Source organism: Oncorhynchus clarkii, chromosome 20 (genome assembly GCF_045791955.1).
Source record: "Oncorhynchus clarkii lewisi isolate Uvic-CL-2024 chromosome 20, UVic_Ocla_1.0, whole genome shotgun sequence".
Classification (NCBI taxonomy): Eukaryota; Metazoa; Chordata; class Actinopteri; order Salmoniformes; family Salmonidae; genus Oncorhynchus; species Oncorhynchus clarkii.
This window is the reverse complement of record NC_092166.1, coordinates 20,100,612-20,119,098: the sequence shown is the minus strand read 5'-3', so window position 1 is coordinate 20,119,098 and position 18,487 is coordinate 20,100,612. Positions and strand designations below refer to the sequence as shown.

The window sequence follows — 18,487 nt, the reverse complement described above, 5'->3', positions numbered from 1 at the left end:
ATTCCAAGGGTGTGGCTATAGAATGTTAAAAGGTACATTCCATGAATCTGTACATTTTTTAAATCATGGAAACTTTTACAAATGAGTCATAGGAAAAATATCAGATTTATTGAACAGGTGACTAAAGTTGCCTTGTGAACTGAACAAATATGATCATATGTATGAGGTGTGAAATTCAGATTTGCAAGCTTTGTCTGTTCTTTCACCTGGAACTGACTTGTGTCCCTTTTTATGGTGTTATTATGCTTCACATGGTGTTCCCCACCCAAAGTCGAACAATACCGTCCATATGTTCAAACACGAAGTGGGTGAATCATTCTTATTCTGGATTGGTAAATAACTGCCAACCCTTGAGGGGATGGAAACGAGCATTATTACTACGGTGAATGTTCTATACAAAGTGCTGTTGCTCAGGAACAAATTTACGTTTCCAAATAAACAGACTGAAGTGATGTTGGCAGATGATAGATATTGGATTGAACAATTTCCAGGCTGCGTGTTAAATAGGTCTTCTGACCTCAATGGGACTTCCTGGAATAAATTAAAGGTTTATATAAATAAGAGTTGGGGGGGGGGGGGGGGGGGGGTTGCACATGGTTTAGCTTGATTTAAGCAATCAAGTTGATCCTGATATTGAAAGCCATTGCACACATTGAAGAAACTTACAGCTTTCACTGTTTGCTTGTGATCTTCGATTTTCACAGTGTTCTAGGCTATTCTGTTGTAATCATCAGCAAAACGATAACAAACATTTTAAAGGAAATGGCAACAACTATGTCAGGTCTTTTGGTTTGAGGTTTTGGTTTTCATATTTTTTCTATTGTGGGGTGTTCTCTTAATTTTGCACTGTAGACATTTTGAATATTATTTGTAATTATGCTTTTGATGAGAAGGTGAAAATACACAAGCATAATCCAGTTGTATTCACTATTCTAGTAACACCATTAGGATACATATTTCTGTTGAACTTTTTCTATTTAAAGTCTTCTTATTCATGTAACATATGGGAATTAGATCTTCTAGATTCACATTTAGAAATCTTCCTTCGAGTATGTCTCGTTAATTGTGAAGCGGATGTAAACATTTCTGTAAAAATCCTGACTAAACTTTTTCATGCTGCATCAAACAACACTTCTCTTTATTCATGTCTTGACAATGTCCATAGTAGTGATACAGAGCCAGACATTTCCTGTGAGAGTGGGCACAGCCAGTGTATGGCCTCTGAATCACACGTGAGTAACCTTCCAGCTGTGAGACTGTCCTCCACATGCCACAGCCTGCCACGGGGAGGTGTTAAAAGAAGCTCACCTGGGGATGTTGAGCAGAAACATCAGGTGTAGCCGGCCTGATCAGCCTGTTAGTTTGATTGTACTTATATGAGAATTTTGATCTACTTAATTCCCGTTCGATTTTCTGTGACAATGATGAGCAGTTGGATATTTCTGTGTGGACTTTCTCTTTGTACCTGGTCGTCTATCCAAGGAACCTACAGATATGGAGGATGTGAGTGTCTACTAACTTTTTACCTAATGAACAATATCAAAATCCTAAATTGTAGTTATGTCTGCATTTATAATCAGCCTTCAGCATTTTAAAATTGGTTGTTGCTTTTGAATTGGGGACATGAATTTAGAATTATTTGACCTCTTTCACACTCGGAGGATAGGAGGTAGCCGACAGAACACATTTTTAGCTAATTGGGCTACCTGCAGCAGTTGTGTTCCTGTAAGTCTGTGTTTGTGTATTCTGTCTTTGTAGCTAAAGTAGAAATAAAAATGACACTTTTGATCTAAGGATATTTACCACAGGTATGCTTTTAGGGGAAAGGGGGTTTATGATTTTCAGAAACATGATTGTACTACCGAGTTACATAACTATACTACCATATTACATAACCATACTACTATATTGCTATACTATAGTCTATGAAGGTCTCCGCAGATCTTGATATTAAACTGGATGTTTACTTGTAGTACTCTTAGCAAAGATAAATCCTCAACACTTTCCTTACTGTGTGGTGCGGTGGTAAATATATCCAAAGTGACTTAGCCATGCGCCATACAAAAACTTAGCCATACAATTTACATATGGGTGGTCCCGGAAATCAAATAATATATCCTTGTGTTGCAAGCACTATGCTCTACCAATGGTGCTACAGAGGACCACCTGTGATAATTTGCTGAGTTTAGATTTTTTTTTAAACTTTTGGACAACCATACTGACCTGGAAGGCTTGAGTCACTGCATTATTGATGGGTCTTCCCCAAATGGCAGCCTATTCCTTAGTGCACTACTCTGAGTCCCACACAGTAGTGCACTATATAGAAACAGGGTGCCATTTGGGACACAGACAATAACTCTTGTCTCCTCTTAGGGCATGACGACTTGATGTTCTGAGCTCTGTACCTTTCTATATTACCCCATCGACAAAAACAGCTACAAGCTGCAGCCTGTCATTATCACAGGAACTCCTCAGAGTTATCATTTAGTGTGTGAAAGGAGAATTTGATATCCTCAGGCTAATTTATGCTTGGTAAAATGGTAATCAAATAATTGTTGACTATGATTGTACAAAACATTACCAAAGAAAACAGACAGCTATTTGCTTGATTGCAAACGGTGTGTTGCCCACAGTGGGTGTGCTTGATATCAGAGTGAGAATCTTTCGTCTCTCATCGCTTGGGAATGAGGTATTATGAGATCTGGGTCTGCTGACAGCGGTTTAAACTTCACACCACTGTGAAAAAAGACAGGCTATGCAATTCCCAACCCCTCCTTACATTGTATAAAGATAATAGCCTACATAATTATACATTTTTTCTGTGTTGACTGTCAAAGGACTATACTTAACTCTTCATGGTCAAGAAGATTTGTGAGGGGAAGACTGTTTATCCCATAGCCTGAACAAATACACCCAAATTTAATGTTTTATGATTTTATAAGGTCAGATCTCATCTAAAACACAGTTTTCAATTCACAAATGTCCCAACAATGTATATTTCACCCCTGTAGCAGACATCTGTAAATGCAATGGAAAGTCACGTTATTGCTTGCCTGACTCTGGGGGCCTCCATTGTGTGGACTGCCAAGACAACACTGAGGGAAGGCATTGTGAGAGGTGCAAGGAGGGATTCCACCACCAGAGGGCAGGAGACAGTTGTGTGCCGTGTAACTGCAGCTCTATAGGTGAGTGAACAGAACAGGATGGAGCAAGAAATTATAACCATACCTGGGCCTGTATTCAGAAGCGTCTCCAAATATGAGTTCTGATCTGGGGACAGTTTAGCCTTTTAGATCATAATGAGTAAAATGACACGGGTAGAGGGACCTGATACTAGATCAGTAGTCCTTCTCTGAGACTCGATGAATACAACTCCTGGTGTATTTGATAGTGGTTTCCCAGATGTCCAGGTGGTGAGGTGATGTATGGTGTTTTTTCCAGGTTCTGTAGGCGCACACTGTGACAGTAGAGGACGCTGCAGCTGTAGAGCGGGAACACAGGGGGACAAATGTGACCGGTGTCAGAATGGAACACCTATCAGCTCAAATGGCTGTGCTGCTAATGGGTAAAACTTTTTATACACACTGTGTATTCCCTTAACTAAACCTTAATGTTGAGCTTTGGATTAGACAGATGACTGACTATTAAATGTGTTCATGTATTTCTTGTGCAGTGGCCAGCTCACTGACAACTCAGTGACAGCTCAATCTCTACCTTGCTTTTGCTATGGACACTCGACTGAGTGCTCCACAGCCAAGGGATACTCCGTTCACACGGTCACCTCAACCTTTGACGATGGTAGGTTTACACCCATTCAGCTGATCAGAACATAAACAGCAGTAATATATACACTAGTTCATTTGGTTTAGTATCAGTAGGTTAAATGTCTGCCAATCTTCTGTTTTTCAGGGCCAGAGGGGTGGCGAGCTGCCACTGTTCACGGTGTGACCCCGTCTCAAGTCCACTTCCGCTGGTCCCCCACTCATCATGACATTGAGGTCATCTCCAAAGACATCCTGCCTGTTTACCTCTATGCCCCTGGTGAGAGCTGCTCTCTCTGCTCCCTGCTCTTAATATTGATCCCTCACTGCCTTCCCTCACTGCCTTCCTTAGGAGAAACTGCACTACTTTTGATCAAAAGTAGTGCACTATATTGAAAATAAGGTGCCATTTGGACGCATCCTATGCTTTTTCCCAACAAACAAAAAAACAAAGGGTGCAGGTATGAAAGTATGCAATATTATAGTGAGTACTGGATGTGTTACACCACACGCCTCACCATAGTCACCATTCATCTATTAATAATCTCGTTTTCTGTCTTATTTTGTGATGACTAGACTCTTACCTGGGCAACCAGGAGCTGAGCTACGGTCAGAACCTGTCCTTCTCCCTGAGGCTGGATCGAGGGATTCGCCATCCGTCCATGGCTGATGTGGTGCTGGAGGGATCTGGGCTGAGCGTGGCAGCTTCCCTGGGAGACCTGAGGACCATCGTTCCCAGTGGACAGAAGATTACTTACACATTCAGGTTGGAATCAGCCAGAGCACTGTGCTAGACAGACAAGATTGATTTTAGCTTTAGGCAAAAATGTTTCGCGAGACCGATAGCGTATTCCCGTAGCTGTGTAATCCCGTAGCTGTGTAATCCCGTAGCTGTGTAATCCCGTAGCTGTGTAATCCCGTAGCTGTGTAATTCCGTAGCTGTGTAATTCCGTAGCTGTGTAATCCCGTAGCTGTGTAATCCCGTAGCTGTGTAATCCCGTAGCTGTGTATTCCCATAGCTGTGTATCCCTGTAGCTATGGGTTGTACCAAGTGTACTGACAGTCTCAGGGCAGGTACAAACATAATTTGATCTGTGGGAGATAAGTATGCAGGTGTGGTGGATAGTGAGATGGATGCCAAAGACATAAAAATGTAGAAACATTAGAGACGATCTCACATCGTGGATGTGAAGGGGTCACTATCTCACACAGCTGAATGTAAACGCGTAATAACAGTTAGTAAGCCAGAGGGTCATCTGCTTGTCTGATTCAAATTAATTCAAATTAAGTGGAAAATGGCTAGTTGCCAAGCAGCTTATCTCTAAATGGTCAGATCCAATCCTGTCTAATACAACAAACTGTACCATACCATTACTGGGGTCAATTCGAGTTGAAGGCAGTCATTTCCGAAAGTGATTTCAATTGAACAAAAACAAAAAATGTAAAAATGTTTTAAATAAATAGATTATACTCCTCAGTTTATTGAGAAGTCATTGAACATACACCACATTATTGTGACCAATATAGTAGCCTAATGCACACTGTGTTTTGTTTCCATATTTATTCTCATATTCATTATATCTACATAATAATTGCAGGAATAATTACACCGTAGCAAGGACAAGGTGGTGTAAAGTGTGACTGTGAAATACATAAGTATAATACTCATGTTTCCTCAGGCTTTGTGAATCTGTGCACATCTTCGGTAAACATGCTGTGTCTTTCATTCTCAGACTGGATGAGCAACAGGGCAGTGAATGGAGGCCCCACCTTTCATCTTTCCAGTTTCAAACACTCCTCCACAATCTGACTGACATTAAAATCCGTGGGACATTTGGAGAAAATGGTAAGTACTTAATTTTGTATCCCTCAGACTATAAGATTGGTTACTGTGTACATCAACATATCCTTGGTGTTACTTCTTCTCCTGCATATGTTGTAAATAAGTACTTTGGAACCGGTTTAAATCTAATTTATTTTAGTTTTTTTTTATGTGATCTTTATAAATAAGTAGTACACATTGTCATCACATTGCCTTGTCTTCATCTTTTGTCAGTCACTCAATGAAAAGCAATGCCTTACTGTCCTCTAGGGCGTGGTTACCTTGACGACGTGCGCATGGAGTCTGCCCGTCGAGGTGCCGGGTCCCCAGCTGCATGGGTACAGAAATGTAGCTGCCCAGTGGGATATGAGGGCCAGTTCTGTGAGAAGTGTGCTGCAGGGTATAAAAGAAGTTTGCCAAGCAAAGGTCCATACAGCTCCTGTGAGCCCTGCAGCTGTAGAGGAGGAAGCTGTGACTCTGAAACAGGTCGGTGACATTTGAACTTTGTCCAAGTGTTACTGTATGTTTGTCTTAATAGATTTAGTTATTTTGTTGTTAATGAGGAGATTTGGGACAGACCTCATTTTGCAATATGCACTTCCCTGGATAAATTATAGTTATAGACATGTTCAAATCAATTATTGAAATATAATGTTCATTCGTTGTGAAAATGAATTTGAACATGCCCAAAAATGATATGTGATTTTGTGTTGTTGTTCCACAGGAGACTGTTACTCTGCAGATGAGACCCCTGGTCGCCAGATCTGCCCGCCAGGGTACTATAATGATCCTGCCCAGCCACAGTCTTGTCAGAAGTGTCCCTGTCCCAATGGAGGTGCCTGCTCTGTGAGCCCAGGGTCCCTGGAGGTCAAGTGTGACCTCTGTCTACCTGGCACCACTGGTGAGTCATAGTCACAAATGGCATCCTATTCCCTATATTGTCCACTTGGGTCCTGGTCAAAAGTAGTGCACTATATAGGGAATAGGGTACTATTTGGGACACAACCACTGTCACAGACCATGTCTGTTAGATGGGATAGACTATTAGGGCACTGATCTTTTAATGTCAGCTATTTGCATATTTTATATATATACTGCATATACAGTACCAGTCAAAAGTTTGGAAACACCTACTCATTCCAAAATAGGCAAATCTGGGTCTTCCTTTCCTGTTGTGGTCCTCATGAGAGCCAGTTTCATCATAGTGCTTGATGGGTTTTGCAACTGCACTTGAAGAGACTTTCAAAGTTCTTGAAATGTTCCTCAGACTGACCTTCATGTCTTAAAGTAATGATGGACTGTCGTTTCTCTTTGCTTATTTGAGTTGTTCTTGCCATGATATGGACTTGGTCTTTTACCAAATAGGGCTATCTTCTGTTTACCACCCCTACCTTGTTACAACACAACTGATTGGCTCAAACACATTCAGAAGGAAATAAATTCTACAAATTAACTTTTAACAAGCCTCATGAAGCCGGTTGAGAGAATTCAAGAGTGTGCAAAGCTGTCGTCAAGGCAAAGGGTGGCTACTTTGAAGAAACTCAAATATAGAACATATTTTTATTTGTTTAACACTTTTTTGGGGTACTACATGATTCCATATGTGTTATTTCATAGTTTTGATGTTGTCACTATTATTCTACCATGTAGAAAATAGTCAAAATAAAGAAAAGCCCTTGAATGAGTAGGTGTGTCCTAACTTTTGACTGGCAGTGTGTGTGTGTGTGTGTGTGTGTGTGTGTGTGTGTGTGTGTGTGCGCGCGCGTATATTTATTATATATATATTTTTTCATATTGTACCTACCTCTTCCTCCCTCCTCACTCTCAACAGGCTCACATTGCCACACCTGCCAGGATGGTTTCTATGGCGATCCCTTGGGTGAAGATGGCATCCAGAGGCCTTGTCGGCGCTGCCAGTGCAACGGACACATGGACCCGAACACTGTCCGTAGTTGTGACCCACAGACAGGGCAGTGCCTGAAATGCCTAAAGCATACCACTGGCTTCTTCTGTGAGAGCTGTCTGGAGGGCTATCACCACAGCATGCCATCAGAGGCATGCAAACGTAAGGACAGCACCTTGTTCGCTCCCCATATCCAACTCCTTCACACTTAGACACGTGACACATAGCTCCTCCTTTAGATTCCAACAGTTAAATATTGTCTACAATTTTATATACATTTTAACAATTGTTTTCATTTTGCGTTCTAGCTTGTGGCTGCAATTCTCAGGGCTCTCTGTACAACAAATGCAGTGACCAGGGCCAGTGTTCTTGCAGAGAAGGCTTTGAGGGTCTGAAGTGCCAGCGTTCCGCGTGTCCCTCCTGCTTCAACCTTGTCAAGACTGAGGTAAAACCCACTGGGATTATTTGATCAATGCCTCGTCTTTCCATTGAGGTCAAACATGTCACAGTGCTCTCTCCAATAATTAAATGGCAGCACTTGGTGTTCATCCCTAATGGCACCCTAATCCCTATATACAGGCCTTGGGAATAGGATACCGTTTGAGACGCAGACACAATAACTGGACAAGAAATTAGGCTACAGCAGGCTGTAATATTTGTCATGGCTCACCCTGTCGCTGATTCAACATCCTTATACAGTAGCTTAGTGGGTTAACGAAGGAATAGTTGGAATTTTGTTACGAAAGGAAGAGGTTTACAGAGTTGTGATCTTGCATCAGTATTTCTTACAAGATTCCTCTCAGTACATGTAGCCTACTACCACCTGGGAGGGGAAAGTACTTACCAGATAAATGAAAGAGTTGTGTTGGTGTGCAAATGCCACGTAATCTGGAGCTGCTGGCTTTGCTTCCCAAATGGCACCCTATTCCATATATAGTGCACTACTTTTGACCAGAACCCTACTAAATAGGGAATAGGGTGACATTTGGGGTGCCCCCTATCCTCAGGATGTATTGTGGGAGGAGGAATTACAAGGAGCACTATGTGAAGCATTGAAACACAATAGTTAACCTTTGAAGTTATGTCATATCATAACGAAAACCTTGCAGGGTTTGAATTTACTGCTCCATCTCACAAATCAAAATCAAATCAAATGTATTTATATAGCCCTTCGTACATCAGCTGATATCTCAAAGTGCTGTACAGAAACCCAGCCTAAAACCCCAAACAGCAAGCAATGCAGGTGTAGAAGCACGGTAATAATCACAGGCAGAACAGTTGAGACTGGAGCAGCAGCACAGCCAGGTGGACTGGGGACAGCAAGGAGTCATCATGCCAGGTAGTCCTGAGGCATGGTCTGAGGGCTCAGGTCCTCCGAGAGAGAGAAAGAACGAGAGAATTAGAGAGAGCATACTTAAATTCACACAGGACACCAAATAGGACAGGAGAAGTACTCCAGATATAACAAACTGACCCTAGCCCCCCGACGCATAAATACTGGAGGCTGAGACAGGAGGGGTCAGGAGACACTGTGGCCCCATCCGATGATACCCCCGGACAGGGCCAAACAGGAAGGATATAACCCCACCCACTTTGCCAAAGCACAGCCCCCACACCACTAGAGGGATATCTCACACTTGCTTCTAATTACATATTCTGAATGTACTATATTGTCCTACAGTATTAGTAATGCGGAGGTGTGTGTGTATATATGTATATACAGTGCCTTGCGAAGGTATTCGGCCCCCTTGAACTTTGCGACCTTTTGCCACATTTCAGGCTTCAAACATAAAGATATAAAACTGTATTTTTTTGTGAAGAATCAACAACAAGTGGGACACAATCATGAAGTGGAACAACATTTATTGGATATTTCAAACTTTTTTAACAAATCAAAAACTGAAAAATTGGGCGTGCAAAATTATTCAGACCCCTTAAGTTAATACTTTGTAGCGCCACCTTTTGCTGCGATTACAGCTGTAAGTCGCTTGGGGTATGTCTATCAGTTTTGCACATCGAGAGACTGAAATTTTTTCCCATTCCTCCTTGCAAAACAGCTCGAGCTCAGTGAGGTTGGATGGAGAGCATTTGTGAACAGCAGTTTTCAGTTCTTTCCACAGATTCTCGATTGGATTCAGGTCTGGACTTTGACTTGGCCATTCTAACACCTGGATATGTTTATTTTTGAACCATTCCATTGTAGATTTTGCTTTATGTTTTGGATCATTGTCTTGTTGGAAGACAAATCTCCGTCCCAGTCTCAGGTCTTTTGTAGACTCCATCAGGTTTTCTTCCAGAATGGTCCTGTATTTGGCTCCATCCATCTTCCCATCAATTTTAACCATCTTCCCTGTCCCTGCTGAAGAAAAGCAGGCCCAAACCATGATGCTGCCACCACCATGTTTGACAGTGAGGATGGTGTGTTCAGCTGTGTTGCTTTTACGCCAAACATAACGTTTTGCATTGTTGCCAAAAAGTTCAATTTTGGTTTCATCTGACCAGAGCACCTTTTTCCACATGTTTGGTGTGTCTCCCAGGTGGCTTGTGGCAAACTTTAAACGACACTTTTTATGGATATCTTTAAGAAATGTCTTTCTTCTTGCCACTCTTCCATAAAGGCCAGATTTGTGCAATATACGACTGATTGTTGTCCTATGGACAGAGTCTCCCACCTCAGCTGTAGATCTCTGCAGTTCATCCAGAGTGATCATGGGCCTCTTGGCTGCATCTCTGATCAGTCTTCTCCTTGTATGAGCTGAAAGTTTAGAGGGACGGCCAGGTCTTGGTAGATTTGCAGTGGTCTGATACTCCTTCCATTTCAATATTATCGCTTGCACAGTGCTCCTTGGGATGTTTAAAGCTTGGGAAATCTTTTTGTATCCAAATCCGGCTTTAAACTTCTTCACAACAGTATCTCGGACCTGCCTGGTGTGTTCCTTGTTCGTCATGATGCTCTCTGCGCTTTTAACGGACCTCTGAGACTATCACAGTGCAGGTGCATTTATACGGAGACTTGATTACACACAGGTGGATTGTATTTATCATCATTAGTCATTTAGGTCAACATTGGATCATTCAGAGATCCTCACTGAACTTCTGGAGAGAGTTTGCTGCACTGAAAGTAAAGGGGCTGAATAATTTTGCACGTCCAATTTTTCAGTTTTTGATTTGTTAAAAAAGTTTGAAATATCCAATAAATGTCGTTCCACTTCATGATTGTGTCCCACTTGTTGTTGATTCTTCACAAAAAAATACAGTTTTATATCTTTATGTTTGAAGCCTGAAATGTGGCAAAAGGTCGCAAAGTTCAAGGGGGCCGAATACTTTCGCAAGGCACTGTATATATATATATATTATTTTTTTTGTTTTTTTGTCAACCTTTAATTAATGTCGCTAACCCAGAGCCAAATCTTTTGTGAATGCTGGCCTCCAGCCAGCTAACTTTTTGAGGAAAAACACAGCACTTCAATACAGCTATGACCGGAAGTGACTTTTCATAGCAGGTTAGGAAATCATTTTTGCTAACCCTAGCCCTTTTTCTAACTTTAACCTAATTCTCCTAACCTGCTGCGTAAGTTATCCTAACGGGAAAAATCACTTCCGGTCGTAGCTGTATCGAAGTGGCGTGTTATTAGGGAATGTCATATTTTTGTCTATCACCAGAGATGAACCTTTCATAAGCTCTTTTAAAGCTTTCCTATCCCGTTGGTTCATGTGTTGCAGATGGAGGGGTATAGTCGTAAACTACGGGAGATAGAAACTCTGTTTACGGGCATGGAGAGTGGCAGTCTACCAGTTAACGATGCCCAGATGGAGAAAGCCATCAGAACAGCAGAGGACATAGTCACAGACCTGCAGAGAAATGCACAGACACTCTCTGGTAAGTCATTCATAACTGGTTATACAACGTAGATAGTGTCAGAGGATCACTCATTTGCTAATGAATCAACATATATTAAAACAATTCAGGATGGTTATCAGGCATCTGAAACATGGTGAAGCAATGTCCATGCACTGTATCTCTGTCATACCCCAATGTATCACACTCAGTTTGTGAAGCAATTGGTTTAGAAAGTGCGATGCAGATCTCATGTTGGTGGTTTGTTTTGTTCTATTGAATAGAATCAGAGAAAGACTTACAGGCCCGGCTCTCAGACATCAGTGCAACCCAGCTGAGTGAAGGCAGAGACATCCAGGCGATCTCTAACACCGTTGACAACATCAAGCTGCAGGACCAGAAGTACCAACGACAGGTATCTGATGTCCAGACACTCATCAGTGATGTGCGGCGCAAACTTGAAGAGGCAAGATTCAACATCAAAAAAGCTGTGAGTAGTGCAGTAGTATTCTACTCCATAGTATTCTACTTTTGTCACTGATGTCATTGTCATCAAATAAGGAGAGAGTAAAGGACAGATGAATATATCCAAATGTATGCTTGTTAATAATCCATTTCATTAGTGTTTACCTTCCACCCCCATGTTAGGAATTCCCCTTAGGTGATGCAGGGGTGGGCACGGACACCTTCTCTTCTCTGGTTCAGAGAGCAACAGACCTGGCTGAAAAGTTAGTACTGCACCCCTCCATGTCACATTTTATACAGACTGGAATATCCCATGTTAGAAAATGACTTGTGGTGCTCTGAATAACTATGTTGTGACTGTTTATTAGACAGCAGAGCAAATCGGAGACAATGGAGAAGACAGCTAACGGTGCCCTTGCAAAGTCAGAGAAGTCCCTGGCACTCATGAGATCGGTCATGACAGGGGAAAACAAGATCAAGGAGCTTATCAGTGATCTTAAAACCAAGTAAGAAACTCATGTCTTCGTACAATACGATACCCATGATCTCCTGTGAAAATACAGTAGACGATATATCCTCTACTAACAGCCATGTAATGATCTGCATAATAACATAGTTGATGAACCGTTGTTGTTAGATTGATGAGATTAACCCTTGAATTTTTCTCTGGTCAGGTATGATGAGAACTCAGCCCAGGTTAAGGCCATGGAGAGCCTGGCTACTCGCCTGAGCAGCTCTGCCCGAGATGAGAGCAGGATGGCAACTGACACTCTGGAGCAGATAGCCTCCCTGGAGCCAGGAATCCCTCGTCCTCTCAAGGTACTGAGCAGAGCAGGCCTCTCATCAGGCTCATTTCTCTCTGGTCTCTATTTGGTGGCCACTTTCAGGTCAAGTCTTCTGAGATACCTTAATCATAATAAACATACATTGATAGTTAGTGTCTGGGTCCTGGAAATGAAGGAGATAAAGACATTCAATTTCAACACCTTTCACTATGAACGCCTTTCACTATGAACAACTATTGGCAGCTGAACCTGTCTCAAGGCATGTCTGTCAAGCTAGATCTCTAAATCGTTTCCTTGCTAAGCTACATTTAAACACAACAAAGCAATTAATGATCAAGAACATGAGTCAGCAAAAAATGCATGGGGGGACGACCTAATTAAAACCTGGCTGGTGAGGAATCTAGGGCAGTTCCCCACAGATTTGTGAGCATATGTAATTACACTTGCACAACACACTGAGTCTGACTGAGCTTATTTTTCTGGCAGAAGGACATTGACAGTGTGTTGGCTAAATTGGATGGCCTGAGAGAACGGGTGGAGAAGAACCTAACAGCGTACCAGGCACTGCAAGAGGACACCCAGGAGGACAAAGCCGCAGTAGAGGATCTTCTGGCCCAGGGGAAGGCAGCTCAACAGGTACACTAGAGGCCTTTCACTACTAACTTGTCATCATTTAGACATATTTCTGTGTAGGATTGGTAGTATATTAAATAGTATTACTTATATTCCAACCTCAAAGGTTTCTGAGAACGGTTTTCATGTAACCTCTGAAATTCACTGTTAGATTATCCAACTGAACTATTTCAAAAGTGTCACTAATGACTTCACTAAACCTTATGAATGGTAATAACTGACACAATGTTGCTTGTTGGTGTTTCTCTCCTACAGAAATATGACCAGCTTCTTGGCAGAGCAAATCATGCGAAGGCTGACACAGAACTGGCCCTGAAGGATATCACAGATAATATTGATGGGGTGGATAATGTACTGGAGATGCTAAGAGGTATGAAAAGCCTTTCATATTTCTATAGGTCTCATTCCCACTACAGCACAGTATAAATATGAATAAACTATCAGCATTATATCTGACAAGGCTGGCCCATATATTAGAAAAGCACAGTCACACAGCAACTGTAATTATGTACTCTTGAGTGTACAAAACATGAAGGACACCTGCTCTTTCCATGACATAGACTGACCAAGTGAATCCAGTTGAAAGCTATAATCCATTATGGATGTCACTTGTTAAATCCACTTCAACCAGTGTAGATGAAGGGGAGGAGACAGGTTAAAAAGTGATTTTTATGCCTTGAGACATGGATTGTGCATGTGTGCCATTCAGAGAGTGAATGGGCAAGACAAAAGATTTAAGTGCCTTTGAACGGGTTACGGTAGTAGGTGCCAGGTCAAGTGCACTAGTTTGTGTCAAAAACTACAACGCTGCTGGGTTTTTTCACGCTCAACACTTTCCCAAGTGTATTAAGAATGGTCCACCACCCAAACGACATCCAGCCAATTTGACACAACTGTGGGAAGCATTGGAGTCAACATGGGCCAGCATCCCTGTGCAGTGCTTTTGACTCCTTGTAGAGTCCATGCCCCAACAAATTGAGGCTGTTCTGAGGGCAAAAGGGGGTGCACCTCAATATTAGTAAGGTGTCCTTTATTTTTTGTGCACTCACTTTATTTCTCAGTTTAATTAATAATGATTTACTTCAGCACTACCGGCAGTTACAGTAGGTGAAAATTAATCATTAAAATGTTGTTTTACTTTTCACCAAATACAATGATTCTCTCATCTAGAAAGCATTTAACATATTTATGACATACTATCTGCGACATAGCAGGGTAGATATATTTAAATAATCATTGTAAATAATGATACACTATTCATAGGTTGCACCTCCGTCACATAATTTCATTGCTATGAATGTTCTCCGAGCTGCGCTCTACCGGCGATGCAATAGTGGCGCCCTAAAGTCGTGATATGCCCAGTCATTCTGGATGGAAGCTAACGACTGTTTAGTCTAAATTACTATTACAATTGCCTGGAAATACGATGACATTGTTTAAGTAGTCAAATGTTTACTAGGAAACAACATTACCAGCAATATCATGTTGTCAAATTTACTTTAGACAGATGGCAATGTTGTTATTAACTAGCAAAGTTTGTAAAAAAAAATGTAATTGCTAGCAATACTAATGTTAGTTAGCTAAAATCCTCCCCTCAATCTTAGCTAACTAGCTGCATCTATACTGCGTCTAAAGTCAATCTGGTGACATCAAAAGGTTGTCGTTCTAATTATTTGCCTCCTTTTGAATGGAATTGTATTTCCAAGGCACTGTAATGCACTTTTGCTGATGTCTCCATCAGCACTCATTGACAATGCATTGAGTAGAATTCTCAGTAAGGCATCAGTCCAAAACAAACGTTCAAAACAATATTGTGATGAACCATGCAACCCTTGAATAGACACACATGCCAGAAATCACTGATGCTTATGTCTGAGTATCTTGTATTATGCAGGGTTTGATGGCCAGATCAACAAGAACAAGGCATTGGCTGACGAGGCCATAAAGAAACTCCCTGGCATCAACGCCACCATTCATCAAGCTGTTGGCAACAACTCAGAGACCCTATTCATCATAGGCAGTGTGTCTGGAGACTACAATGATGCACTGGGCACTGTCAGCAGCCTGGAAGCTGTGGTCTCTCGACTGGAGGTACCTTAACCGACCCCTTCCTTTCAATAGAAATATCCAACTGGGGTTCATATGCTAATCCACAGCTTGTGCCTTTAGCTAGAAGCTCTAGAAGGAGAATGTAAGTTGGGCAAAACAATGAGGTTAATGTCTCGAGTCACTTACGCTTGCTTATGAGTCGATTTGATTCCAGACATGGCCTATTCACAACCAACATTTTAAGCTACCAGGCGTGATTCCAAATGTATTTTGCCAAGCATGCATGGAAACTTCGAGATGAGCTCATTTGACTTTGTTGATCTCCACAGGGAATGTCCGGCTCTTTACCAGTTCCTCCTGCTGGTCTGTTGAAGGACGCCACCAAGCTGAAAGAGGACATGCAGGGTCTGCAGAAGCAGGCAGTGGCCACTGTGGCCAAAGTGGCCGCAGAGAAGGCTAATGCTGAGATACAGAAAGACAGAGCAGCAGAGGTCCGTGTCAGTGCGATGCTCTCAGACATGACATGTTAAACCTAAACAAACCTGGGTCAATGTAAAGGATTGACGTGAAACACTCCAGTACACCACTTCAGCACACACACATGGTTCTTAAAATAAATATATTTTTCCCAATTAAAGGTCTGTAATGCTTTGTAATGTTCTTTCCTCCTCAGGCTTCAATTGGAGCAACTGGTGCTTACAACAATGCCAAGCACACCAGAGACGCTGTGGGAGAAACACTCCTGGTCATCAATAACCTTCTGAGCATGATCGGTATGTTCCACTAACAACTACAAACAGCTAACTCGCACCAAACAAAATCACTTGTTTTTTGTCTTATTGCTGCACCATCCCATCTTCATATGACCACTGTTTTATGACATTATTATGATGCTTGTTGGTGCTGACAATTGGTACTCTCCTAAAAGGTAAACCTGGCAGTGTGGACGAGGAGAGGCTAGGGGAGTTGGAGCAGTCCATCAACAGCGCTCGTGGCCAGGTCAACCTACAGCTCCAGCCTCGACTGCAGGACCTAGAAGGGAAGGAGGCCAGCCAGAGGACCAGGTTGACTGGCCTCAACCTAGATATCGATATGATCCTGGACGACATCAGGAACTTAGAGGACATACACGCGAACATCCCTAAGGGCTGCTTCAACTCCCCACCTATTGAGAGACCTTAATCCCCACTTATTGAGAGATCTAAGTTTACGTCCCAAATGGTACCCTATTCCCTATATAATGCACAACTTTTGACCAAGGTCCATAAGACTAGTAAAAAAAATAGGGCACAATATAGGGAATAGGGTTCCATTTGGGACTCAAATATATAGGGAATAAGGTGCCATTTGGGACACAGATTTAGTGTCTGAATGTAACATGGTATTATGTAAGAGAAAAGGAGTGTTTAACTAAATGTATGCATTACTGCCTGCAACAACAAAAAAATCTGTGAAATGTTCAAACACGAGGAGCAATATTTTGTCAATGGTAATGCGATATTTTCAGTGATCGCCTAAGTGTTAAAAACAATGTATTTTCTGTTGTATTCTGTCAAATAAACTTCAATATTTATTCCTTAACAACACAAACCAGGTGCTACTAAATGCAACACACAATTAATGTGGATGTGTTTCACGTGAGAGAAAAAAGCTATCCTTTTGCTTTTCAACTGAGGAAATTACTAATCATGTAAGCAACTACAACATATCTATTGTTACACACTTGGTTTATTATGCAGGTATTGAAAGACTGAGGATGTTATATTGTGTCAGCCAGTCAGTCCACAGTCTAAGATGACAAAATACAAATAATTTCCAACCCAGATCTGAAAGTGGAATTGTAGCTAATTTTACATAGGATTCCAAAAAATGTACAGTGCCTTGCGAAAGTATTCGGCCCCCTTGAACTTTGCGACCTTTTGCCACATTTCAGGCTTCAAACATAAAGATATAAAACTGTATTTTTTTGTGAAGAATCAACAACAAGTGGGACACAATCATGAAGTGGAACAACATTTATTGGATATTTCAAACTGTTTTAACAAATCAAAAACTGAAAAATTGGGCGTGCAAAACTATTCAGCCCCCTTAAGTTAATACTTTGTAGCGCCACCTTTTGCTGCGATTACAGCTGTAAGTCGCTTGGGGTATGTCTCTATCAGTTTTGCACATCGAGAGACTGACATTTTTTCCCATTCCTCCTTGCAAAACAGCTCGAGCTCAGTGAGGTTGGATGGAGAGCATTTGTGAACAGCAGTTTTCAGTTCTTTCCACAGATTCTCGATTGGATTCAGGTCTGGACTTTGACTTGGCCATTCTAACACCTGGATATGTTTATTTTTGAACCATTCCATTGTAGATTTTGCTTTATGTTTTGGATCATTGTCTTGTTGGAAGACAAATCTCCGTCCCAGTCTCAGGTCTTTTGCAGACTCCATCAGGTTTTCTTCCAGAATGGTCCTGTATTTGGCTCCATCCATCTTCCCATCAATTTTAACCATCTTCCCTGTCCCTGCTGAAGAAAAGCAGGCCCAAACCATGATGCTGCCACCACCATGTTTGACAGTGGGGATGGTGTGTTCAGCTGTGTTGCTTTTACGCCAAACATAACGTTTTGCATTGTTGCCAAAAAGTTCAATTTTGGTTTCATCTGACCAGAGCACCTTCTTCCACATGTTTGGTGTGTCTCCCAGGTGGCTTGTGGCAAACTTTAAACAACACTTTTTATGGAAATCTTTAAGAAATGGCTTTCTTCTTGCCACTCTTCCATAAAGGCCAGATTTGTGCAATATACGACTGATTGTTGTCCTATGGACAGAGTCTCCCACCTCAGCTGTAGATCTCTGCAGTTCATCCAGAGTGATCATGGGCCTCTTGGCTGCATCTCTGATCAGTCTTCTCCTTGTATGAGCTGAAAGTTTAGAGGGATGGCCAGGTCTTGGTAGATTTGCAGTGGTCTGATACTCCTTCCATTTCAATATTATCGCTTGCACAGTGCTCCTTGGGATGTTTAAAGCTTGGGAAATCTTTTTGTATCCAAATCCGGCTTTAAACTTCTTCACAGCAGTATCTCGGACCTGCCTGGTGTGTTCCTTGTTCTTCATGATGCTCTCTGCGCTTTTAACGGACCTCTGAGACTATCACAGTGCAGGTGCATTTATACGGAGACTTGATTACACACAGGTGTATTGTATTTATCATCATTAGTCATTTAGGTCAACATTGGATCAT

At 41.8% G+C, this 18,487-nt stretch overlaps 1 protein-coding gene across 1 annotated transcript; it reads left to right on the top strand.

Moving 5' to 3' along the window:
• The first annotated feature begins 1,323 nt into the window (after positions 1–1,323).
• LOC139376060 (laminin, gamma 2) lies at positions 1,324–17,127 on the top strand. Its single transcript, XM_071118205.1, has 22 exons — positions 1,324–1,503; positions 3,012–3,185; positions 3,442–3,565; positions 3,674–3,798; positions 3,910–4,041; positions 4,338–4,527; positions 5,495–5,607; positions 5,854–6,069; positions 6,308–6,484; positions 7,415–7,648; positions 7,795–7,931; positions 11,210–11,366; positions 11,609–11,814; positions 11,973–12,052; positions 12,158–12,295; positions 12,464–12,608; positions 13,061–13,210; positions 13,463–13,577; positions 15,102–15,298; positions 15,586–15,747; positions 15,930–16,029; positions 16,185–17,127. Exons 1-22 carry the CDS (start codon positions 1,377–1,379, stop codon positions 16,436–16,438), a joined length of 3,453 nt encoding a protein of 1,150 aa, XP_070974306.1. The 5' UTR covers positions 1,324–1,376; the 3' UTR covers positions 16,439–17,127.
• Positions 17,128–18,487: the final 1,360 nt, after the last annotated feature.